The following is a 27,314-nucleotide window of genomic DNA, read 5'->3' as shown; positions in this document are numbered from 1 at the left end:
CGCAATGGCTGTGGCTCCAGCACAAGCTCGTTAATCACACATAATCACACACTGATTTACCAGCTGTGCACGGACCTAAATACTCCACAAACACATATTGCATGACTGGGCAATTGCTGTTTTACTGTAGACACTGAGTAAACCGGATTCACTGGGCTATTACCTCCTTGTGGCGCTGCAGAACCGGATTCACTGGGCTATTACCTCCTTGTGGGACGCTGCAGAAAGGGCTCTGCGCAGCAGCAGCACATCTGTACTTCATGGTTTTTACTTTTAAATGAAAGAAAATCCTATCAAGTTCTTTTAACTTGAAGTCTTAAGATAACAGTGATCTAAAACAAAGAGTACAGATGATCTCCCCCAAAAAATCAAAGACGAGGAGGGCTGTTGACACGCACAAGAAGAGGTGTGACACATTTGACTACCTTTGTAATTCCACTGCCCAAAACCCTATTAATGTCTTAACATTTCCACAACAGCAGTGGCTGGAAGAATAGCTGACTTCTGAAACATTTAATTTTGCAGCGGCCTAAATACATCAGCTTTAACTTTCTAGTAGACAAGAGTTTCCACTTTGCCTAAAAAACTTTTAATGAGTGCCATTTTTTTTTTCATATTCCCAGACTGAGTGTTTTTAAAAAAAAACCGCAAAAAAAATCTAGAAAAGAAAAGCACACACTTGTGACAAATCCTGGCAGCAGAGAGTTGGACTTTTTTTCTTTAAAATGTATGGTATTTTTTCTTTTTTTTTTTTTTTTTTTTTAAATCGGTGTGTCAGATCTGAGAAGATACCTGATATGGATTAGCTCAGAAAAGGAAAAACACAATGAGATGAAGGATATGGATTGGTCTGATCAATAAATGACACTATTACCAAGCTCCCCAGGAAACACCAGCTCTGAAGTTTATTCAGCCAGCTCCTCCAGCCACGCGCAGTCTCTGGACTGTGGGTTATCTGAAGAGAGCCTCCTCTGGACAGACTTTAATGCTCAGTCTGGGACCTCAGTGGGGTTCCAGTGCTCCCCTTCCTTCCCTCCAGTGTGCCTGGGAGCTCCAAAGGTGCTTGCCATTACTTGGATTTCAGATCAGAAATGCAGCATCTGGCCACACAGCTCTTATTTCTAAGCAAAGCCTCCCATTTTTTGAGCAAAGCTGAAACAAAACAAGGGTCGAAACGTTCCTACCACCAGCTCCACTGCTGGTTAGTGCCTCTGCCGCATAAGAGAGACCTCTACAGAAGATAGAATTTGCAAGAATACTTCTTATAATACCGCTTGTCTTCGCCAACAATAATTTTTCAAGTACTTCGTGAAAGGAGAAAACACCTCACTCCAGAAGACATGGATGAAGAAGAAACACTGGTGTGCCTGTGCTCTGGTCCCAGAGCCTGTGATACACTCACTAGGTCATCTTGCCTCTGCACGCATCAGGCCTGAATGGGCCTGCTGAAGATACCACCATGATATCACCACTTACTAATCAGTCACCATGAAATTACCGCTTCCTAATCTATTCAGGCTATATATTTCAGCCTTTTTTTCCCACTCTGTGTCTACAGCTGGGGAAGTATAAAACCTGAAATCCCTCTTTATCCATGGACGTAACAAGTTAAAGCTCTCATTACAGGGAGGAACTGCGATTTCGGTACGTTTTCAGCCTGGGCTCATTCAACATCTTCCCAACTTCAAAGATACAGCATGAATCGCGCTCCCTCAAGCTTTCAGTGCCTGTCCATCTTGCAAGTTTTAATACCTTTATCAAGCGAAGCTCCAGCCATGTGGTAGAAGCTCAAAGCTGTGTCCACGTCATTTATGTTCTTCAGAAAAGTGAAGAAGCTCTCCACCTCCTCAAACGTCAGCCCCTAGGACAGAGAAAAGACGGTCTTACAGTGATGGGAAAAAGCGATTGTGACACTACCTGGATTACAAACAACAAAGTGACTCATCAGCATCATCTGCACACTCAAAACACTCCTACCTTGGCACCTGCAGATATAGGTTGCGACCTGTACTTTTGTTAACCACCTCTGCTCCCCTCCTGGCCCCACCAGTCGTGCGATGGGAAGGGACTTCCCCATGCACGGTCAGCGGTGGCAGAGACCGAAAAGCATTTCTCCGGCCCTTGCTCCGCAGCCAGTTCTCACCCAGAAGAGCGGACACACCATAAGCCTGTGGTTGGGATGCAGGAGACCGCTGCAAGCAGTTTTATTTGTATATTTTTTTCAAGGCTGCACACTTGCAATGACAATAATGAAATAGTTCAAGCGCTACATGGTCTCTCCCAAGAGATTCAGGGATGCCTGGGGGGATCCATGTCTTACGCAGTGTTGCAGAAGGTGACACTGCGAACCACAGCACATATAGATGTGCCCCAGTTAGCTTTGCTGCTGGTGGCAGGATGGCTGCGGGGCTGGATCGCTGTCTGCTCTACTTACTAGCACAGTTGCCCAGGGCTTGGCTTGCCCTGGGATGGGTGAACGTGTGCTCAGTGGGCGCTGACAGCCACGCACTCGGATAGTCATGGAAATGCATCCTGAGATCCCTCAGCGCTGGCACCGCTGCAGCACAGCACAGCTGATGGGCAGGCAGGGGATAAGCGACATGCTCCTCTCTGCACCAATCCGACTGGCAAGGAGCCCGCTGAGAGAGCCGCTGCCGACGAGCGCAGCTTTGGGACCCCCACCCAACACTACACAACACCCGATTTTATCAATCCGTTTAGCACCAGCACGAGTGCTGAGACAAGAGCTGCAGCCTCCAAACTCCCCCACCATGGCCACAGCCTGGAGCCAATGGAGGGGGTAAATCATCACCACAGTAATAACCACTCGGCTTTCCTCTCTGGAAGAGATAAATCAGCTTGTCAAGAGGAGTTCAGGTTCAGGCTCCTCCTGTCCTGTTTAGCACAACAGACTGATATAGCAAGATACTAAAAATCCCAACTGCATAACACGGCACGGTTTCATGGTCTGGATGGAAGAGCAAATGTTCAGCGGGTGCTGTCAAATACAAATTTATATGATCTCTTGTAACCCTGTTCAAACTCTTCCATTCTAATCAGGGAAGAAGCCACCTATCTTTTTTTGAAAGAAAAAGCACATTTTTTATGATCTTCTCACACAGACATGGTGCCTCTAGAATTGTAAGCAGAAGAATTACAGAAAATTTGCAGCTTGTTCCTATCGTTGCTGTAACTGAGTATGTGGCAATACACCGCTGATGTATGTTGCACAGCGTGCACACCCATAAATCCAACAGCAGGCTTTGTCAGCCCTGGATTCATGGATCCAGACCAAAAAGGATGAGATAGCAAAATGCACACACGGACAACGGATCTGAAAAAATCCCCAGTTACTGTACAGGAAGCTTTCTTGAAATGTATACCTGCTCCGCTTCCCAAGTGGCATGCTAAAAGATGTACAGCAGAATTAAATAAAACACCGTCCTAGCAAAAAAATCAAATAAATCAGGTACTTCTGCAGGAAGTACTGCAAAGATTCCTCTGTTTTGTACAACAGATCTAGAGGAGAAAAGATCTTTGTAATTCAGACACCTGTCCGGATGCCTCCCTGCTATGCGTTTCCTGACTGACATGCTCCTGCCTGGGAGCAAAGCACTAAAAATGTGGAAAGCCTGCAGGAACCAGGAGGTGTGCGGCCACTTTCAGGCCAGCAGAAGACACTGTGCTGTGGTTTAGCTGCTCTGTTTGGGACATGTGAGGTTTGCGGTAGCGGCCACAAGGCATCCCAGCAGCTATTCTAATTTTGCATTTTCCTGGAATTTTCCACGACGAAATGGCAGATGTCAAGGCCAAACATTGGCCTGTCTGTGCAAAACAGCCCCTTGCTTAGTACCAACACTGCAGTTGCTATTGCTTCAGTGGGTAACAGGGAAGGTTTACATGCTTACAGACGTAAACTTGTGGCCCTTTCACCAGCTGAAAAAGCAAAACCAATGACATATGGGGGTATCCTACAAATCTGGGCTTTCAATGTGGACAGAGATACTGAATCTCTGTAGCAAAAATGCCATCAGTATTATGAAATCTAGTATTTTATTGATGAATCCTATAGTTGAGGTTGGCATCAGCATTAACTCCTTTCCAGCTACCAAAATCAGAGACTGGGACAGCCTCAGGCTTGCACTGACAAGCTGACAGATGAATGATCACCTTCATCAGTCAGAAGTCTGAGCATGGGAATTTTTATCTATTCCCCGTCAATGTGTTTGTCAGTGCTGCTCGGCTCTTCCTAAGTTATTCACATCTCCATTGAAAGACCAATAGATGTTTCCACTATATAATAGAGGCTTGTGTTAATTTGCAATCACAACAAATTGCATATCTGGAGAGCACTAGGGTAGCGATTATGGGATCTGGATGATCACTTCTTTCAAAGCATTTGTAGATCTAGCTGTTGATTCATAAGCCTGAATCCTTTCATCATTTAAGTAACACTAGCAATACATAAGCAGGCAGACTCCAGAAGTGCATATCTGCTTGCAACATGCATCTTACAACAGCTCAAACACCTTCTGCAAGAGTTAGGGCTTTTCACCTGGGAACCCAGGTTTCAGCTGGGGAGAATTACATCTCGCTCCCACCCTCTGCCATCTTAACAGAAAAATATGCTACACAGCCCCCCAAGCACGTGTAGAAGATGACCTGAATCGCTAGTTTCTGAAGAGTCATTTTGGTTTTCTAGCAGTTAGGGAGACATAAACCAAATACCTTGCTTGTAAATACTACCGACGACTCAAGTCCTTTTTACTAGGAGAAAAGCAGCTGTCTAAGTGTAACTTGAGGGGGAGGGTCATAGGCAATTTTAAACAAAGAGCATGGCAGCTTCGCTGAACATGCAGAGGAGTTCACGTACCCAGGGCCAGATAGTGTTTTTCCTCAAGAAAAATAAAAATGAAAGCAGATTATCAATTAATACATTGGAATGTAGAATAACGATGTTGGAAAATGGCTGAAGGTTAGATTAAAACCAGAGCTTTAACGTTTTGGAGGCTGCCAGGGTTGTCTTGTGCAGAAAAGTTAATTGCATCAGACAATGAAGATAATGTTTGGCAGATTTCATAAGAAAGCACTCACAAGGTAAATTGCATTTCCAAGGTAAAGCTTGCCGGGTACATTTGGTACAATTACTGCCATTCCTCTCCCAGCACCACACTATTAAAATTATTTTACTCCCACTTTCTTTGGAAAGCAATAGCAAGTCAAAGCCCCTACTGCTTTCGGTGTAGAGGGGAGTTACAGTAGGTTAGTAAACTGTGCAGATGATACTAGGCTGCTGTGAGAGTAGGCTAGTGAAGTGTGTAAAGAAGGGATTTGGGGAAAAATTCTTCCTGCAAAACATGTTTGCATCATAAACCTCTCTGACCTACAAGGTGTTCAGCGACTGGAAGGTATTGCAGGGTAAATGAAGTGACTGGGCAGCTTTAATGTCTCTTTGAGGTCTGGGAGCAGAAGGGAGAGCAGTGGATAGCACCGACTCCGCTCCCTTTTTATACGATGGGAGTAAAGCAGAGCCCGACCAAAACAGCTGCTTGCTCTGCAGATGTCTGGGTTACAAACACAGAGGAAGAAGCAATGCCAGCGTCGAGCTTATGCAGTTTCAAGTAGGAGAACACTCTCTGGCTTAATACTCCATTCATTTACAAAGAAAACTTTGCAAGCGCATCCCTGAATAAGTTATCCAGAAAGCTCGAAAGACGGTTAATATGATTCTGGCCACAGCAGTCCTGTTTCTAAAGAGATGGGGAAATTTAAGTGACATAAAAACACTGACAGCTGCACCAGGGTGATCCAATAAAAGTACATAAGTGTATTTAGATACAAAGCGCTGCACACAAATCTGAAAGGGATATGGTCTTCTAAAATACCCCAGGGGGAAAAAGAAACCCACAAACTTTCAAGAAAAGGTTCTCTTATATAAAAGACAATGCAAAGTCAGGCACGAGGCTGGATTCTCCGTGAAGTAAAACCTGCTGAAGTGGAGGATTTCAGTGCCTGATTTCTCTAGCTCTGCATAAGCACTGACTGAGCTGCCCTGGCTGCAAAAAAGGCTTATCTGCCTCCACTGCAAAGCAGTTGGCACTTCTTGCGTCCTTTACATCTCCTCGAGCCATTACACATCTTGTACTTATTAAGAGAGAGGCCATCTCATTTTAGGATTTTGGGTCTTTCATTCCCTCCAGTCTAAGGAATCATGTGTTTTCCACCAATTCTGTTTCTTCCAAATGTCATTTTTTGTCCTATTCCTCAATTTCTCTCCTTGAAAGTGCTTGGACTAAAGACAGAAAAAGACTTACCCTCAATCCAGTTATCTACAAACAGAAACACAGTCTGGCTGATTTGGGGATGAGGAATAAGGTAAAAACAAAAAGTTCTTCCTCTGCCACAGATGTCAGGGTCTTGGCTTACACATGAAAGGAAGAAAACATCTTCTGTAAGAAACCTTCCAAAATAACTCCCTCTGCCTAATTTCTCATACACCCAGCCACTGTTCAATAAGTGTGTGTGTGTATTAAAGAAAACCCAAATCACAGCAAAAGAATTGACAGTTTGGGAACATTAACATCAGAGCTGATATTTCTGTTAGACACATCACAGTTAAGTATTTTTTCCACAAGAAATCAAATGATTCCTGTTAAAACTCAAGAGGAGCAGAGGTATTGGAAAAGCCGAATCTGTAGCGTTTCGCTCAAAGATCAAATAAACGGACACTACCTTGGAAACATCAATGGTCTTATTTAAGCCAGAGACAGCAAACTTGAGAAGTGAGATTTCCAAATATTAACAAGCAACATGTCTCAGCTCCGGTGACATGTTGACACCATCTATTGATAACAGCCTATTAAATATTGAGCCTATTTTCCTACAAAACATGAAAGAATCTGCAAAAATACGCTCTTTCTGGCACCCCGAGGCCACGAGAAGCTGCAGGTACCACAGCTCCTCCGGCAGGAACACAACTCTGAGCATGGCCTTTTGGTTCACTTACAGTTTCCTCCAGTTTTTAGTTTTTTGGCATTATTTGCAGTTAATAGAGACCTATTAGTCTACGTGCTCCACTGCTTCAGTACACCGAAATTCTCCTCCAGCACCAGTGAAAGAGGGAGAAAATGGGGGAAAAACGTCACTGGCATGGCTTCACATGAACTGAGGATTCCTGCACATCACAGGAGTCCAGTTAAGGCACCAAAAAGGGACAAAAAAGGACTAGACCCCGGCCAACACTTGTGTTTTATAACATACTTTGCATCTAAACCAGTTAAGAAATAAACGCCAGTTCTGATGCCAGGAGGAAGCAGCTCTAAAACAGTCAGACCAACCCAATCCACAGCCAAAGACTTTCCATCCATTCTCATTTTGACGCATCGCTTGCTTATAACCTAGTTAATAAAAGAACAATCCATCTTTATAGAAGCAGACGTGAAATTCTAATACTGAAGTAATTTAGCAGCCCGTACTTGCCTTACTGATAAAGCACGTCCTTTCGGTACGGATGTCTTATTCCAAGGTCTCTCACTAAATTTACAAGTGTAGGATCTGCAACCTTATTCCTCTCTAAATCATGAGTAATTAAAATAATTTTTCACATAAGTTCATAACTAATTAATAAGCTGCCCAGTCACAGCAGCTAATTAATCCAAGGTCAAGCCAGTAACTAGGAACACGTCTTCAATGTTTATTCTGGCTCCAGACCCAGAGTGCCGTTCAGCGAATTTAAATTTTGAAGATTACAGCATCCATTTTAACAGGGACAAGCCTACACCCTGATGTGAACATTGACCACTGCACTCCCACCTCTCCCATCTCCCTGCTGCTGGCAAAGTATTTATCATCTGCAAAGTCAGCATGTCTCCCCACACTGCTTAACAAGGTGTGGGTGCTTTTCTTAAGAAGATAGAGACTGCTTACTCATTTCTCAGCACAGTGCGGGACGGCTGCCCCCACCGCAACTTCCCGAATTTGCCACCGGCGCCACTGACCTCTCCATCTTGGAAGTGCTTCTTGAGCTGCTTCAGCATGACAGTGAGCTTCTTGGACTGCACCCCACTGTACGCCAGCAGCATGCTGCCGAACTGCCGCTCCGTGATCCGGCCCTCCACCGGGTCATGCCGCTCAAACTGGAAGGGGGGGAAAAAAAAAAAGGGGAGATGAAAACAAGGCTGTGCAGCAGAAAGCTCTGTCCAGGGGAAGGGTGTAAAAAGGCACTGTGAGAAAAGATGAACATTGCAGGAAGCACTGCTGAAGGAGAAATCCTAACGCATTTGAATATTCGTTTCCCCCAAGACTGCCTCCATCAATAATATGTCAACATTTTCCCTATGTGCTATTCCTTGGACAACCTCTGGAAGAAGTCTTGGTATCTCGCCCTCCTAGTTTTATCTTGCAGGAGGACAGCATTTGTAGAACTGAACTTGAAAAGGCAGGATGATTACTTCAACTTGAAACCTAGCTAGTGTCCACAGGTCTCCAAAGGGGTGAAAAGCAAGAACAAATACTAAGGTGTTCTTCACAGGCACTTCCAGCTTGGACATCTGAATAAGCATCCAAAGAATTTGGCTGCTGCAGTGACATTTTCTGATTGATCAAAAATCTGCGCAGGACTGAGCTAACATGCAAGTGTGTGCTTCAAAAGAAGTATTTGTAGGAGCGGTTCCATAATTGCTATAAAGGGGGCTGGTGGTGTATAAACCAGGGAAGAAAAATCTTGCAAAAAACTTATCATCATTGTAGTTCTTCTCTGCTCCAAGCCCCATAGAGGTGAATTCAGCAAGGGAAGGTTTATGGAGGTTTCCAGACCTCACCTTCCCCAGTCCCAGAAAGTTCTCCTTGTCCCAAGCCCCTTCAAGACCCTTACAAACACTGCTGTGAGGCCCCTGTAGAACCTCCAACAAGCCCTTCAGCAGAGAAGGGTCTTCTCCATTAATTCATCTCTCCAGCACTAGTTTATGTTCTCCTGGCTTTCGCTGCAGGGAGAAGGGAAGGGCAATTCTCCTGACTTGGGAAGGTACTGAGTTTGAGCACCACGTCTCTGCTTAGATGAATAATGCAGATTTCATCTTTTCCTTCCCTCCCCCCCGCCTCTTTGTGGCCCTAGAAACATTAACGTTAGACTTCAACCAACTTCAGTTTCATAGATCTCAGCATTCAGGATCCCTTATTTGATTTCCTTCAAATTTATCAGAAAACATATGACCTACACTACAGCTGATCACAAGCCAGATGACATTTAACAACAAAATTAATTTTTAAACTCCTATGGAACAACTCAGTACCACTGACTTGATATTATATTGCTCGGTGAGTTAACTATTTCTGCCTCAACTGCTCTTCTGTGCCTAATTACACAGCTAACACAAAAGCCAGCAAGGCACCCGACCGAGATCAAGGTGGGGAGATGAAAGCTGGCAGATCCACCAGCCTTGCTCTCCATCCGTGTGTAGGCAGGGCTCCAGACATGACTGGCTATATACACTTTTAATATATACGCTCTTCAGCTACACTATGTAACAACTAGGCTGCTTGCAAACAAGCTATTACAATTTCTATGCTAATGCCAAGTTGGGGGTAAATATTTTTTAGTTATTTGCAGACCAGCCAGTCTTTTGCTGCTTTTCCTAGTGGGACACCAAGTGATTCCTACTGCATTTGAAATGCATGAAACGCCAGGGCTGGAGGGGTTTGGACAGACTACACTGGCGAGAGGCAGCTCCCAACCGGACAAATTCTGCTTCTTAGCACCTTGTGCTTGAGTGGCCCACGCAGTATTTAGGAAAAAAAGATGGCACTTCTTACTGTCATCTGATACAGACGTTGGGGTTTACTCACGACGCAAAACACCGGCCTCTCCTCTACTCGTGTGCTGGGGAAAGGAGAGGGAAAACTCCTTTGGAGAAAAAGTATGTGTTCTTCATTAAAAAGCAGAGGTAGTCCTTTCTGCCATGTTTGAAGAATGCAAAGAAGTTTTACAATACCCAAGAGACAGAAAAATTCGCAGTCAGTACTGTTTCAAAAGCAGCACCGATACTTTCTTCCACTATAATATTCCTAATTTCAGCTCAAAAGACACAAACCAGTGTTTTTCTACCAACCACCTTCAAATATCCCAAGTTTTAGCAGAGCATGAGATAGCATCTTTTATTAAAGGATAAGAAACAGGTCCGAATATCTCAAATCAGCCTCGTAAGTGGTGCTTAGAGGTTGCTTAGAAACATGTTGAGAAGTGTTGAGTCAGCATCTAAATGCCCACCGATCCTCTCCCCCTCCCTGCCTTAAGGAGCAGGCATTGTGCAGCTCCACGGGGTAACACAAGCAGCACAGCTCCCTGCAGTCTTGCAGACAGAGAAATAAAAAAGGGCCAACTCCTCAGGTTTTTTTGTAACTAGGCACTGAGATAGTGGTCAGATTTGCACTACTGGATGCAAGAGACCAGAAAAATTAAAAAAAAACACCTTTTCATCTTCATTTTCTCCTGACGTGTCTCATACAAAGCCCTCTGGTGCCAACTTTAAGGTAAGAAAGCAGGATTCTTCTCCATACACCATGCTGAAGAAGTCTTAACAGGAGCACAATGATGAAACACATCATTTCAGGCCAGCTTTCTTCTTTCTTTCCCATTTTCAACTGTGACCCTGAGATGTTCAAAGCAACTGGCCCACTGCTGCTGCAGAGGGTCTCAGCAAGCCCTTCAGCTCCCCTTGCTCGGGCTTTCCCAAATAAGAGATGATGAAACACACCTATGGTTTAAGGATTACCTGGGCAAAGTTAGTACATTAAGAATAACCCTGTAATTGCCAGTCAATGTTTGCAGCCATGCAGCTGGGAGAAAGGCAGACAAGCATGCTTTAAGCAGGATTACTTGTAAAATTCAATGCAAATTAACTTCTGCATCTCAAATGTCACTACTGAAAACTGATAAACTAAGGTATCTTATTTAGTGGCACCTGTTACTAAACATTTATAGCTAGAGAATAAGCAATGGGGAAAAATGTTTATTCCTCCTGTGATTCACCTTCTCAGCTTCTGGTCCTCGGGGTTTTAGAGATTTCCTTGGTGGGAAGCTGCAGCTGGACCGATATGTCTAAAGAGGCACATGACAAATTTTTCGCCCAAGAGATGCCTGATGCCACCTGGCACCCACTAATCCTTTTACGTTACAAAAACGAAGTGTACTGGCCCAAAAGTTTCCTGGCAGGTATTATTGGCACACTTTCCACCATCACTCACACAAGGAAAGGATGGACAGAGGTGTAGCAAAACATGCAAACTCTGGGTTTGGGCAATGCGGTCTAGACCAAACACCGGGGATTCTTCTGTACTACAGGGAAAATAAAAATCAACAAATGCTATTGCATCGGCTGTCAAAGACACGAGCCAAGGCAAGTGGGGAAAGCCCTTCTGGAGGCAAACCTTTCTACAGCATCTGTTAAAAATAACTCCGATATTGAAGTACGAGGATCTCACCAGCTCTGAGCAGCAGTATCGAAACGAGGAGCGCAATTAACATGCTGATGCTTGCAATATTTTTGGAGTCTTGCAAAAATTATTAAAAATGCAGTAAAGCGCCCATCCTATTACCACAGTCTGAGTCTTGATCACAGCAGTAGCAAGAGCCTCACCTGCAGCAGACCCACTGCATGAGACGGAAGAGCTTTAGTCTTTTCATTTATCGCACAGTTGGGACATTGTGTTAAAGGACGAAATAAAGACAAAACAAATCTGAGATGAAGGAACTAAAATACCTTATTTATACAAATCTCTTTAAAGTACAAAATCATCCTGAGACCCTGTGAATAAACCAACTCACTCCCCCTCCCTGTGGGCTCCAAAACTGGTTCCAACTTTTAATTTCTGCAGGTGGTCATCAGGTGCAGTGATGAGTCAAAACACCATACAAATATGATTCACAAGAAATAGAAAAGCCTGAAAACCATGGAACTAATGCTTCTTATTCTGGGTTTACCTCACTTTAAAATGAACACCTCTAACACTAAACCAAAACACTCACAGATGCCCAAAGTCAATTCCTGGCAGCCAAGCATTACGCTCTCCCATACACAGGCACACCGCGGTGTTCATTGCAAAGGCCAGCCTAGAAAAGGGCTGGCAAGCGAGAGCTAGTCAACAACCAGTTTCCAAATTCAAGTATGATCACCACTGAACTGAGGAAAAGCAACGAAATCATGGTGAGGGGTAAAGAAAGTTCAAAACTTGCCTCCAAGCTAGTGTCAAATACATTTAAATTAATTACAGAAGGGATGAGCGGGGGATGTCATTTAAAGATGACGCAGAAAAAGAAAAATTTTGGTGAGAGAATGCTGCCTATTTTTTTCTGATATGTTAGCAATCGTGTTTATTCATAAAGAAACTTGGCTTCAAATGATTTGTGAGTGGAAAAACCTTGATTTCAGCTTTAAAAAAAAAAACAAACCAAAACAGCTACCCCTGAAACCCCCTTTCCCACCTCCCTGTCTGGGAGCAGAGGTATCACATCCGTGCTCTCCTGCCTTCTTGAATGTCTTCTGGCCAACTGAACACAGCTCGCCTGTCGTCTCCACTTGAAAATGTAGAAGGGTGCAAAGCCTACAGTAATTTTTCTTTCAGTACTCAATACACAGTCTGTGAACAGTGTTAAGTGTTAAAATCCCCCAAGTATTTGAAAAGGCAGGAAAAATAGCATCCTTTCCCAGGTAATCACGATCCTTTGCCTTCATGCATGTGACATTACCGTACAGGTTATTTTTCCAGTCACTTGGGGGGTGAGCGTGTGTAAAAAACCAAACCCCACAAGGATAGGATGCAGAGCAGAGCACGCTGAGATTTATTACAAGCAAACAAGTCCTCCAACAGCCTTCTTCCCTTTCATTTATCTTAAAGAAAGGAAAAGCACAGCCAAGGCAATTGCTCAGCCAGCATCGCAGGGCACCAGCTGGCACAGGACGGAGCAGCTCCCACGCATGACACCCACCATTGGGGAAACTGGGGAGGGAACAGTGGGGTCCTACCCTCCTCCAAACTGCAGCTCCAAAATCTACATATGCAACACAGATGGCCGGCAAGTCCAACACCTCCAGAGCAGCTTCCACCCGCAGCCACTTGGTGCCAGCAGCGGATTCTGCAACCGCACACCGGCAAAGATACAGTAAATAATGAAATACAACGCTCTCCAGTGTTCTTCCCGCAAGCCAGGATGCCCAAGATGCTGAAGAAATTAGCCTAAAATATAATAGGCAGTATTTTGAAATTCATTAAAAACCACCGTGACATGCAAGGAAATCAAAGGCGTTTATGGGAGGGTAAGAAGGCAGGAGAAATGGGGCACAGCACTTCACTCTCCCACTGTCAACCTGACCCAGCTTCGCTAGCCCAGTCCCAGTAGCCAGTTCATATACCACATTAGGATACTTTCTACAACCATTTAGACTACCCATAATCTTAAACATGTGTTAAATACTCCCCGCCCCCCCAAAAAAACGCAAACCCATCAGACAGGATGAACATCTTTGTGTTCCTCTATAAGCTGAAATGTGGGTAAGCTTCCTTTTAGCTTAGCTTTCTGTCTGAATAAATAACCCTACTCTCTTTTCTTCGATGCATGGAAAGGCTTCATCACATGAGGAGAGCAGAAGGCAAATAGACAGACAATTTTCTTTGCTTCCATATCCCCTTAATTGCATAACTTTATAGAAAGGTAATACAAGGATCCACCATAAAACAGCAGACCCATAATCCCTCTGCTTCCAGACTTCACTATTTTTTTCCCCCACTAACTCAATCCACTTTCTCCTGTGGGAAATCAAATGACAGCTTCCGAGAAGCATCCAGCCTGAACCAATTCAGAGACACCACCACGAGAAATACCTTCATTCAAAATAACCGCTGGAACTTCTTAAACACAGACATTGGTTTCCTTTCATCTCTCCTTCTGCCACCACCAGCTGCAAGGCTCATTGCTGGGAAATGAAGCAGCTCTGATAGCTACGGAGCCATCAGGCACAGGCAGGAGGACCTCCTCTGGGTCCTCCTTAACTGTGGAGATGGGGCATCGCAAATGCCACCACGGACCTGCACCATCCACCTCGTAAATGTAGACTTTTCCAATCTGAAAAACAACAGGGAAACCAGGAAATGTCATTTAAACCAAAGGTTTAGGGTACAAACAGCATCGTGTCTCTGTGAGCACAGACCTGCAGCCCTGGCACGTCATACGTCATAGCGTCATAGAATCATAGAATCATTAAAGGTTGGAAGAGACCTCCAAGATCATCGAGTCCAACCATCAACCCAACAACACCATGCCCACTAAACCATGTCCCTAAGCGCCTCATCTACCCGCCTTTTAAATACTTCCAGGGATGGTGACTCAACCACTTCCCTGGGCAGCCTGTTCCAATGTTTAACTACTCTTTCAGTAAAGAAATTTTTCCTTACATCCAATCTAAACCTCCCTTGGCGCAACTTGAGGCCATTTCCTCTCGTCGCGGGGTAAGGGCTGAATTACCCCTTCCAGTTCAGGCTCGGTGCAGCGGGACACGTGGCTTTCGCCAAGACACGGCCGTGTTTTGGAAAGAAAATGTAAGATGAAATTTCAACTTGCCCCCAGGACCTCCCTCATTTAGAAAAAGGTCAAGCGTGGGTACCAGACACTCCTCAGGAAAAGACTTCTCGTTCCAGCTGACTCTCCTACCTCCTCATTAAATTTGTCATAACCAATAGCATTAATATAGGAAATGTCTACCTAAAACCCCAGTGCTGAAACCCTGCCTACTCACAAATTGCAAGTATAAAAAAACTGCTTAAAAAGAAAAACCAAGGAGCAGTGTATTGTCATTGCTGCCACCAGAGTGAACTATGCCCAAGAGAGCAACACCAGCTCTGCAATTGCCCGGGGAGGGATGCCAGGGCACCAAAACCCTCACAGAGGGCTTAACATCGCTGTACAACCACAAATGGATGTAAAAAACTCACACTTGAGAAGTAGGATTTCTTCTCCTTCCTAACCTGGCATCGCATTTTTGGTCTGTACGCTGAATGGTGGCTTATTTTGTTTTGCTTGCGTTGTTTGCTGAAGAAGATTTTTAAAATAACCATCACACCCTTCCAGTGGCTGCAGTCGGCATTAGGTTCAAACGGCACTTAAGATCCACCAAAACCAGCAAGAGCCTCGAAGCCCATCGACGCGAGAGGGAAACACCCAGCTGTAACACGATGCAGCACGATGAAAACACAGCTCGGACTTTTCCTAAAGCAACAGCGACAGAAAAGGTAGCAGCACCTCCCACGCTGTTTGCCGACTACCTCTACGGTGCAACTCTTCCAGCAGCCCTGGGGCAACAGGATGGGGAAGTCAGCTCAGTCTGTGCTTTGGGACTTCAATCTGTATTCCCCGGACTTATCCCGCGACTGGGATACCAACTGCGGAGCTGCACGGACAAAGCGATACTCTGCACTGCTTTTTCTGCAATTATGCCCATACCTATCAGTGCACGGGCTCATCCGAGAGTTACTGCATGGCCTTGCTAGTCTATAAACACCAGAAAAGAATATGAAACATGGTCACATCACAGTTTTAAAAGGGATATTAAACACAAAATACCACGAAGCATAGTACTCCTGCTATGCAAGAATCAGCATCTTCAATGTATTAGATTTTCAGTTTTCAGAAATACTCCTAAACCTATCATCTGTAAATTTGATGTAGATATTCTTGAAATTCAGACTAAATGCAACCAGGCATCCCAGCAATATAATTTCTATCCTCTTTAAACACTTATATTAGCAAAATACCTAGCTATATTTTAACAGGCTCTTAAATTTCTAGGAAGGCTTCTCCTAAAAACCAATCAAACAAACTATGTATTCCCTAAAATCTCAAAGCAAGCATCTAAAAAATAAATGTGTGCGCCACTTCTTATTTCCAATTGAGAGAGAGAAAAAAAAATCTACAAGGACTTTTGGACGGAGAGAAAAGTGTTGAGGGATGATTTTTGAGCTTATTTATGCTGGCTAAACAAACACCAATAGCAGAAATTTTGCTAATACGAATTCTGTCAGGTTTAGGGGTACTTGAAAAAGGTGACCTGTTCCGACAGCCACATTGTGCGTAATAAGGAATCAAAAAGGTTTGGGAAATAATGATTTGTAGGGTAATATTCAGATTCACAATATATGACTCTTTAAACTGGTATTTGCTCAAAGCTTTATTTGACAGGCTGTAATACATTATTTATCTGCAAACTACTGCAGCACTGGCTCTGTTTACTGTTCTGGAGAAGCAGGCTGCCAGGATCTCTTGTCAAGTTGCATATACAACTATGACAGAGGAAGAAAAAAAAGAAAGGGGGGAAAACACTGTACATCTTCCTAAACCCCAGAAACCTCCTTCATCTGAAAAAAAAAAAAAATATATTTGGGAGTAAGCTGTAGTGTTTGTACAGGCACCAAATTATTGCCAAAAAAAGAAAGCGATGCAAAAGTTTCTAAAGATTTTTCAGTTGGAAAAATCACAAGGTTTCAAAAATAGGTTTTTTTTGTTATTGTTAATTATGCCAAAAGGTTCCAAGCCCACATGGATCTAAAACACTGGGTTTTGCAAGGTGAAACCCAGCCTGCTCCAGATACAGCCTGACGTACTGCACTGGCAGCCTGCAAAGAACCACTGGATGGGATAACAAAGCCCAATTACATTATTTGGTAAAAACCAGTTGAAGAAGCAGCTCTGAAGATTATCAGAGCTACCAACAGCAGGAGAAATGCAAACGGGAAGGATGTGGAGGAGTAAATGCCAAACCCAGCCTGAACCATCATGCACAGGCTGCTCTGGGCACCACCCTGCAATGCTGGGCAGCGCAAACCCGGGCTGCCCAAGAAAGTCAGTCCAGAGCTGGATAACCCGTACAGAGAAGCAAACCACGACCCACCACGACCCACCTCTGATGCCTGGAGCAGGCTGAGAGGCTCCCTGCCTGCAGCGCCGCAGCAGCTCCTGCCCCGGCGTGCTGCAACACTGGCTGCGCCAAGCTGGCACGCTGCCTACTGCTGATGGCGGTCCCTGCTCCACTGGAGACGGGCAGACAGCACCGCAAAGTCCTCAGGTTTGGAAACCACTTCTGAGCCTCGTAAAACTAGCCAGAGCATCCGAATTATTTAATTGCACATTAACTCCTTCCCCTACCTGATTCCCTAGACTCAAGCGTGGGTTGTACAGCTGGATCAGGTCAAGAAAAATGCTCCCAATGCTACCAGCAGCGGCTTGCTTCTCTTTATCTTAAAAGAAAAACATACGAAAGAAAAGGGAGCTATTTTCACACGAGAAAAATCCAATCTTCCGAACACTTTCCCCGCTCACACTTTCTCTCTACTCTCTGAGAGCAGCTTAAGTGAATATGTAGCAGCCAGGTTAAAAATGTACATCTGTCAGCAGCAACACAATCCCAGCAGACCAGGTGTTTGATAGATGCTTTTGAGGTTTCATTGACCTTGGCATGCCACTGCTTCCTGCAAGGGGAAAAAATTAATTCCAATCACCAGCGACTTGTTATGCTTTAATGAGCAATTTAAAAAGGTTATGTAAAGATGGCTGCACCTGAAATTCATCCTCACAAATCAAAATAACTTCTTGCCAGCTCTGAAAAGATCTGCATTTTGAAATTTCATGCAGTGGAGGAATGAAAGGAAGGAAATGTAAAGGAGAAGAATCAGTAATACTAAGGGGAAAGGACACGTCTGAGGAATTAAAGGGAAGCACTTGCCTGACTGCTGGGATGGAGAGGGGAAAGAGCTGAGCAGCCACCTCCCACTGCTGCTCTCCGGACCCGGCTCTGTTACTGCCATTCCTGCCCTTGACAACGCTCCTGCTACCTCGACGCGAGGAACAGGGCAGCTTTTCCATCCTACACGCTCACCAAATGACAAAAGAGCAAAGTTCAGAAGCAGTATGAGTTCCCAGTCCCCCGCAGGGATACCCACGGGATGGCAGAGCCACAAGTACCAGAGCCAAACTGTTACTCTGAAAAACACAAAAATCTCCATGGAACTGATAAACACAATTTTATTAAGAAACATAGCTCTCTTACTGCCTGTTAGAGTTTACGCTGTTTCTGCTTGACCTTGGCGCTCAATTTGTCAAGAAGAATAAGTTTGCAGCAGTTTGATTCAGCCTAGCAGGGAAAAGTGAGTGCCTGCATCCTGCTCCCACGTCCTTAATGCACCAACAGAAGCAAAGTCAGGAGCTGAAGCACAGACAGCAACATGTAGAGGTGTAGAACAGCTCTGTCTTTGGAGCTTGAAAGGGGAAAAAAAGCAAGAGGATTAAAACATTTGTTCATACAGCAGAAGGACGAGGCAGAAGTCAGGTAACCGCTACAAGAATTGCTCATTGGAAACTTCCTAACCAGTGATTTTAGCATGCTGCTATCATGCAGGACTCGACTTGTATTTATTTTGGGTCATGCTTAAGAAGCTGGCTGACATTCTCACCCAAGGAAGCACAGCAAGCCCACTGGGTGATAAATGTTTCGGTTTTTTCTGTGATTAATAAAACACATTGCCCACGCTCCCATAGTCACTGTACCTGAGGGTCCACAGGAAGATGGAAAACACGCAGCCCTAAACGTCTGCTTTGATTTTTGTCAGCTAACCGGGACATTGCAAACACCTCAGCAACAGCTCCGCAATAACAAGACAAAGCTGCAGAAGGTTCCGAGACAGTTCCTGCCTTTTCCACCTTGCTAACAGCAAGAAACCCAGCACCAGCACGAAATCCTGCGCGTGTGCTGAGCTTGCTGGGCACGAACTACCCTTGGTCTGAAGCCTTCCTCTGTTTGGGGCTTATGCACCCAGGTACATCACCCAGCTAACGCAGCCGTACGGCTGCAGTCCCAACACGTTCACCCAGACGTCCCCAGCCTCTTGCCCATCAACTTTCAGGACTACCTGGCTCTTAATTAACTGAATCGTGTGCACATGAACAAAAGCATCTATGCTAACTAGCTTATCCCTTCTGCTTTATGGACTGGGCAATACAAACCTACACACACACTCTTGTGACAACGTAACTAATCAAAATACCACTCCTGGGATTTTATTTGCAGGGGTCCTACAAAAGGCTCTGCTGCCGGCAAGAACAGAGTGCTCAGCACGCTGCACTGCGGGAGCTCCGGAGTGGATTCACAGACACTTCATAAACCAAAGGAGCCCGCTGTTACAGAGCAAAACCCTCTACTGCTACTAACGATGCAATAAATAGAAATTCCAATAAAATCCTCAAACAGCTTCCCCTGCAGAGCCACTGCATCAACCACATTTAAGTCACCTAGTTCAAGTACAAGCAAAGCAACAGCATAAACCATAGCAGGTGTTTTCTCACCAGGCATTGCGACAGTTGTGTTAATCAGTCCACTAAGCACCCATCCCAAATGAGGAGACGGCAAAGCTGCTCCTGTGCATTTGAAGGATGTCCCAGCAATGCTCACAAGCAGCTACAGCGCCTTGATGCACACATATTGTCCCACCCACGCCAGCTTTGCTGGCACACTTCTGGATCACTGACTATTTTGGTCTATTGACCACAGGACGTTCTCAGCTTGACGCTGGGTACCTGCTCGGTGCCACTGGCCTTAACCTCAGTGTGCCGGGGCCAGTCGTAGTGCTGCAACTGCTCGCTTGTCACTGCTGATGGAGCGGACCCAGGTTACAGCTGAGACACAATTTAAGAAGTGGCTGCCTGAGTGCTTTTACTCGATTTCAATCCAACAGGTACCTTGAAGGTGACCGCACAGCCAGACACAGTCTTTCCGTGCTCATGTAGGCTGAGTACAGAGTTGATTCAAGTGGAGCCCAGGGGCCAGTGCGCCCATCACTCCCCGAAGCACACTGGTTAGCACTCCCAGGATGTCTCACCAAGCATTTCACAGCTGACATGCAGATACTTGATGTGCTCTTATGATCCTGAGCCCGCCCCAGCCACCCCACAGCTGACACCTGACTCTTCCTCCGTCTTTCAGAGTGAGGCACCGGAAGGGTTTGATTTTGCTGGTGCAGATGATTTCCCCTCTCCTTTTTGCAGCCTGTACTGGGGAAGAATTAGTCAGGAACAGTGTTTATGGCATCTTCCGGTAGAGGCACGAAGCACAGCTTTTGGTACCGCACCTGTGACAGTCAACCACTCACCCACCCAGTGGCACTCTCCCTTCCTAATGAAAAAAAAGGGACTGAAATTCAACCTGCCTTGGATTTAAACTAAAATTCCCCTGGTGCACACTTAAGACTTTCATTACTTGCTCTGCCATTACTGATCGATGAAAATTACTTGCCTCAGTCTTCTTTATAGAGACTCCTCATGTTGACTGAGACAGTTATATCTCCCTTCTGTCTTTCCTTTAAGCTGCCCTTGCCACGGCCTCATAACTTATTCCTGTTTTCCAGATTTTTTTTTCCATAGTAACATCCCACTCTGAATATTTACCAAGTCTTTGGCCGACACTGGACAAAAACTGAATGCCAGCTTTTCCCCAAACCCTAACTGAGATGGTACGGTCAACCTGAAAGCTTCACGTGACCCTTTCCATTCACACACCAAGACAAAAGCAGGCTGCCAGAAGCTTTGAATGCCATCAAAAACATGATGAGCTGTCTGAATCATTTCAACTGCCTGCCTAGAAACTCCCAGCTTACATACATATACGCTGGGCTGTGACTCCTTAACTACAGAGTTCCCTGACATGAAACTATTCATGTCAAATGATCCCATTTGGATCATTTGATCTGGATGGAGACATCATAAAATTGTCATCCACAGCACCTTCATGGCTATCCATCACAAAGTCATGGTCATCAGCCTTATTTCTATTCCCTAAAACTTCTAACACATTAAACACAGAAGAGGAAGTATATAGATCTGTGGGAATAAGCCTGATAACTCCTCTCTCCTTGGCACTAAACCCATCATAGCTTTGTCCATCCCTGACTCTAGTAAGGACTTCTGGGGGGGGAAAAAAACCTCAATGTCGAGTTCCTCTTCCCTTCCAGAGCTGCTGTTTAAAGGTTATTGGCTATCAACATACCTTGAAGCTAGAGTCAGGGGATGGCAATAGTGACACAGACCCAGAGCGACTGCTCTCAGACTTGGATAGAGACAGGTACGCTCTCCAAGAGATCCCATCCACTGACCCCTTCATTCCCAGTCTGCCTCTGCCAGCTGGGATTGATCAAGAGAAAGAGGTTCAGTGGAATTTGGTATGTAATAGAACAAAGGGACAACTGGGTAGCAGAGTATCACCGCAGGAGGTCTCCCCTCAGTAAACAGATCTGATCCTCCACCACTGTGTCTTCCATGTCTCTTGGCTTCATAGCATCCATCCTGCAGCTGCACAGGCAGTCCGTAAGTGCACGTTTGGTCTGTTCTCTTAGCAGAGAAGAAGCTCCTAGGCAACACACCAGAACACAAATGTAAAAGCCAAGCTGCTCCGGGTTTTTCTTTGGTTGCCTAAAAAGCAGCTGCTTTTTAATTGTATTTTCAGCTTATTAATATTCCTCTCCCTGCTCTAATTCTGTGCTTTACCTATTCCCTCTCACAGCAGCCATTGTTTGCCCTTCACCACCCCCGGGGCTTGGACTGCTTCCCTCCCACTGCTCATGACCCAGCTACGGCACTTGTGCTCCCCGGGGCAGGAGCTCTCAAGCTGAGCCTGGGTCCTCCCAGTGCTGCATCCCCACCTCACCTTCCCATTGAATCGCCCGTCCTCTGGGATAAACAGAGGACCTGTGAGGCGTACTTTAGGCTTTCTGTACTTAATGATCAGCCCATCCTCCCCCCCTTCCCCATGGCATACTGAATGGTTTCAAAGCCTATCTTTTAATACCTTATACCGCAGCCTCACTGGCGCACCCCAGGTGACTCAAACCATTCCTTAATACATTTGCTCATCAGAGATGCCACAGTGACAGACACCTCAGGTAAGCGCTGCAACCAGGGCGGGAAATCACTAACAAAGAACCCAAGCAATTGTTGTACCTGCCATTAATTGCCCCATTAAAAAGAGAACTTCACAAGTGCTGGTTTGGCTTTTCATGTGTAGGGACCATGTGAAGGAAGTGAAAGCAAGTAGGGGACTAAAGGAGGAGATCTAGATATAGAAGATATAAATATAGAACTAGATATAGAACTGACAAAACTATGTAAGTATACAAAATCCATTACAGGATGCAGAGAAGGAGGAATTCATAAGAAAAAAAGGAAAATGTTACATCCCCCATCATTGTTCCCATGGTGGCCAGGCCAGCAGTGAAGCTGACAGTGAGCAGATCAGCAGGTAAAGGACAACTTTGTGAGACGACACAGCTAAACCATGACAGAGACTGCCATAAGGGTGACTTAAAATAAAAATGTCTTGTATAAGTTCGATAGCAAATTGACCTCCAAAAAGTCCCAGTTTTGGGCCCTTCCTTACAAAGCTTAGCCAATCTGACACTGCCAGACTTCATTTTTCAGGCCAGTCAAAACAATTTAAGTTACTCTTTTCTTTCACCTAAATCACTGCAGCAGATACAAAGATATGCGACTCATTACTGCAAACTTTGCTGCCTATGTTAACAAAATCACTGAAAATCTGTATCAGTCTGCAAGCCCATATAAAAACACGACAGAACCCAAAAAATCTTGAGTAAGCTGGTTAACAACACAGGTTGTCTGGTATGGGATTACTCAGATACTAACTACCCCAGCACTGGGACTCAGAACAGAAAGGCACTTATGGACTCAAGTTATTACCCTAAAACCAGATTGCGAAGCATTAGAAATGCCTTCTGAAACCAGAATATTCGTTAAGACAGGGTTGAGATCCAAAAAGATCTAAAACTTTCTAACAAGATATGTGCAGATGGAAGAACATCCATCACCCCTTCTTCATAAAAACCAAACCAAGCAGCAATTGTATCAGCACTGGTCATGAAAACAGGAGTTTCCAGGGTAAAAATGCTACTCTCACATCACCTGTCACAGAACAGACACATAAAATAAGTGATTTTCCGGATGGCAGCAATGTCTTGTGGTACCTTTGCCATATTCTCACAGAATCCCATTTTACTTCTCCTTGCTCCAGCACGTGGAAGACCTTTTGCTTGGGAGGGACCGCTATTGGGGCATCCTTGATCCCTGGGTAAACAACGATCTGCAAAGATCCCTATGTTTAAGCATAAGGATACACATCTGCATGAGGATCTGACTCTTCAGCCTATCTGTCAAGCTCCTCCATGGGAGGCTGTATCCCACCACCTTGAAGCCTAGACTCCAGATCACACCAGAATGAGGCACGGGGTTGCTCAAAGCCGTGCAGCACAACCTTGCCTCTCCAGCTGTGGCATCTCCCGCCAGGAAGACAGCCCCACACCTACAAGGTGTAGGGCTGCATTAGTACCTGCTTCACCAATTCAGCTGAGAACAAAAGCCCTCCATGAGTAACTGTCAGGGAAACAACGTGCTATAGAAATCTCACTGCGGGCAAATCGAAAAAAAAAAAAATTCTTTACTAAGGTCTTACACCGTAGGCACATATCCCACTGCGGGCAGAAAGAGACTTGGGGAAATAAAAGATGACTAAATACGGAGATTAAATCACTGCTATTATAGCAGGTTTTAGGTTGCCTTTCAGGGTGACACAGATGTGGAGAACAAAGGGCTAACATCTTTTCTACATGCACTTACAGAATCATAGAAAAATTTAGGCTGGAAGAGACCCACGGGCTGGCTGGGACTTCTCTTGGTCCACCAAGGACACGGAAATATCTAGGACAGACACTAACAAGCAGAAATAGCACAAACAATGATGTCAAGTCATATTAATCTTCCTAACTCACAGAGTACCTTCACTCAAAGAAAACCCCACCATTTGAGCTCAATACCGCCTGTATTAGAGGACAGGTACGTACAGGACACGATAGCTGCAGAGCCTGTCCAGACAAACTTGTCACTGTTTGTTACACTAAGTGACAAGAAGAAAGGAAGTCTTTCCATAGGCACTAAAGCAAGGCAGTAAAAAAACAGTGAGAGCTTTGCCGGGAGCCTGCCCCATTCAGTGGGTCGGTTCCCATGGCTCAGCCTTAAGTAAGCCGGGCTACCCTGCAACGCAACAAGGAGGCCACGGCTTCCTCAAAGTAGCCAAACCACAAAACGTTTAATAAGCTGTTAAAAGCATCTCCTCTCCCTCTGGCTGTGGTTACTTTTCTCATCCTTCCCTTCCCGCAACTGAGCTGATTGCTGAGTTTCCATAAAATGATGGAAAATGTACTTTCATCACAAAAAATAAGCAGAAGGGAAGAAGAAAACAACAGGCCTCGGTTACTTAAACATGCTGTCAGCACTTCAGCCATAAGGAACATTGCAATATTCAGGGCTTTGTCTGATCCAATATCTCTGAGAAAGTTTCCACTCGATTTTAACAAGATATATGCATGAATATTTTGGTAAGACAAAAAAAGCTACCAAAATCAATAAAAGGAAAGTGGGTTCAGATGGTCAGAAACTATTGTCCCACCTTCACAGTCAGCAGAAGAAACCGGCTCTCAAGTGTATTAACTGCAGATATGCCTCGATCCTGAACCAAAGGGAAACTGCTTTAAAAAAGGTCTGTCTTAAAGTAGATTTCTTTTGGAAGAGCGAAAGCAAACATCCCAGTTTGAGAACAGAGGCATCGTGTCACTCGGGGGCTGCACCAGCCCCAGGAGGTATTCTTCAGACCTGCTCATGGTGCATTTCCCCAGAGCCTTTTCCGGAGTTCAGACACTGAACATGAACAAGTACTGGTTTTCAAATTAACATCCCAGCTTCAGACCATGACTAATTTTGCTAAGCTGGCAAAGGATGAGAAGATGAGGGTACAAGGGTTCAGCTGAGCCCCTGGCAGATCTGCCACCAGCTTTTTTCTGCTCCTTCTTGTCCACCAGTAACACTAGTCATGCCAAGAGAAGAATCCAGAGATGATCTGCACAGGCAGTCGAGCACAAGGCTGACGACGGACCACTGTACCTACAGGCTCATTACCCAAATAGGCACATAAAACAAGGGAAGCTGTTAAAAATCAGCTACGTGAGTCACCTGATGCTCTGTAGTACAGTACTTCCTAGCACCACTTCTCACATTCTTGATTTGCACGGGTCAAGGTAAATACTTGAGGGATGTCTCTTCTCTGAATTACCACATTTTTTAAGTGGCTGAGTTCATTAGAGCACTCCCTGGGAAGAAGTAACGTAAACCCACTAGACACTTCTGTGAAAAGCCGCTTAACCGTGAACAAACATATCAAATGTGAAGCAAGGAGAGAAGGTGGGAGATCATGTCCAAAGAAATAAAAGCAGAAGAGGAGAGACGCCACGTTGCATAATGCTGAGGACGGAAATAGGCCTGTATTGCCTAAATCAATGAGAACTATGAACAGAAAAATCAGGTGCTTTAGTATCATGAACTCAGGAAAAAATTGTTTGGCAGAACAGAACTGTTACCTTTGCGTAAGTCTATTTTTCAGTTAAAATGAGTATCAAAAATGCTAAGCACAGCATGGTACTGTGCTCAAGGATGCTGTCAGGAAGTCAGTAATGATGCGTTTATGATATTCATTAACTTACCGAGACATAAATATCCTGTACTGTCCCCAATTAATAAATAACTTGTTAGAAAAGCAACTAACATTCACCAGAAAGATGAACAATTGACTGAAACCACCAAAACCTAAATGAATACCAAACTGTTGCAGGAGGAAAAGAACAACAAGTGCCATGAAACTGAAAAAAACCCCACTGCTTCTTAATGAGATAAGTGGGGACCCATGGAGGGAGCACAGGACTCCAGCACATGGTCAGGAATAACCTTCAGCGCCTCCTCGTTGCCCATGTCCCTGGAGCAAACGTGGCAGTGGGAAACCAGAGCAGGACGGCAAACGAGGATAGAATAATCTCTATTTCTCTTCCCTTTGCATTCCAGTTTCAGCTTATGTTTCTTAAGCTTAAAAAGTATTGCATTCATTTTCAATTTGTAGAGGCACTGAGGAATTGACACCTTCCAGTTCACAAAGAACATTTTCTTCCACCAACCTATTCCCCCTGCAAATGTAGAGCCACACCACCTGCTTTAATGACCAGTTAAATGAATTCAGCGAACTAGACAATTAACTTCAGAAAAAAAAATTAGTCCTTGGGTCAGTTTCTTACTTAGATTCATAAAACTCCAAATAAAAAAGGGAATAAATTCAGGTTAAGTTCGCAATGACTGATTTAATAGGAACTTAATAAAATGCTGTCCATTAGCTGGATCACACAACCGGAGCACATGGACATTCATACATCAGACTGAAGCAGTAGTGAGTTCCGAATACCAAAATCTTAACAGGTTATGGTTGTGGGGGGATGATCTTGCACACAAAATCCTCATTTCTGATGCAAATAAAAGCCTGGCTTTGCTCAAGCCAGGTCAAACCCTTAAGCCTGCTCCAGAGAAGGGCACTGTTTTTGAGTCAGCTCCACTTGGGAGCTGAGACACAGAGCAAGGAGTCCCCTATTGCTATTCTTGTACTAGTTTTAGTTGAAAGAACCAAATTTTGAAGTTTGATGCTTAAATTCCAGCTATGTGACTAGGAAGAGGGAGATTGGGAGCTGCTGTTAACTCCTGGTAATGCAAAGAAAAAAAGGAGACCTTCAGTTCAATTGAAGGGTAAGAGTCTCAGAATATATGGACATTTCTTATAATGCATGTTAACCCAGGAGTGAATAATGAAGGTCACATAACAGAGACCACCTATTTAGCAGGATTTACACAAGGCCTGAACACTTACACAGCCAAAATATTCAGAATAGTGAAGGAAACAAGAAGGCGGGGACAAAAGCAGAGATGAAGAGTTTTGGGATGGTTATGACCCCTGATCCTTCAGGGCACAGCTTGCTCACTAGGATTGAGACAAACCTTCCTTGGGAAGGTAGCAACAGGCTGCTCACAGCTTCTTTTGTCTTTTTCTAAAGCATCTCATAACCACCTCCATCGGCAGCGCCAAGGCGCTGGCAAGGCAAGCACCACGTGGAGGGACACGCACCCAGCACATGCTGGCTGCTGCTGCAACTCCACAACAGTGGCTACTGACAAAAGCTGGAGATGTTCCCGGGGAGCGCCACAGGCACCAAAATGCTCATCAGAAATTCAACAACAGGTTTGATCCGTGAGAGCTATGAGCCACAGCTGTAGTAATTCCCTCCAAAGCCCTCCCATGCTGTTGCTCTTCCTCCAGAAACCATGTCCTGCAGCACAGTCCACACTGCAC

The 27,314-nt window shown here is 44.8% G+C and overlaps 1 protein-coding gene across 3 annotated transcripts in view; it reads right to left on the bottom strand.

Annotated features, from left to right (window-relative positions):
- The window catches only part of MICU1 (mitochondrial calcium uptake 1), a 116,983-nt gene that overhangs the window by 14,664 nt on the left and 75,005 nt on the right, over positions 1-27,314 (bottom strand). For 2 of the 3 annotated variants that reach the window (XM_009325783.1, XM_009325784.1), the window contains 2 exons: positions 7,998-8,135; positions 1,753-1,861 (listed from right to left, as the gene is read on the bottom strand). In XM_009325783.1, the coding sequence (XP_009324058.1) occupies positions 1,753-1,861; positions 7,998-8,135 (247 nt within the window). The remainder of the gene's footprint in view (positions 1-1,752; positions 1,862-7,997; positions 8,136-27,314) is intronic. The other variant, XM_009325785.1, reaches the window with a different exon arrangement.

The sequence above is a fragment of the Pygoscelis adeliae genome, unplaced genomic scaffold, assembly GCF_000699105.1.
Source record: "Pygoscelis adeliae isolate BGI_AS28 unplaced genomic scaffold, ASM69910v1 Scaffold4, whole genome shotgun sequence".
NCBI classification, from domain to species: Eukaryota; Metazoa; Chordata; class Aves; order Sphenisciformes; family Spheniscidae; genus Pygoscelis; species Pygoscelis adeliae.
Note: the sequence above shows the minus strand (reverse complement) of the source record. Positions and strands in the feature narration are given on the sequence as shown.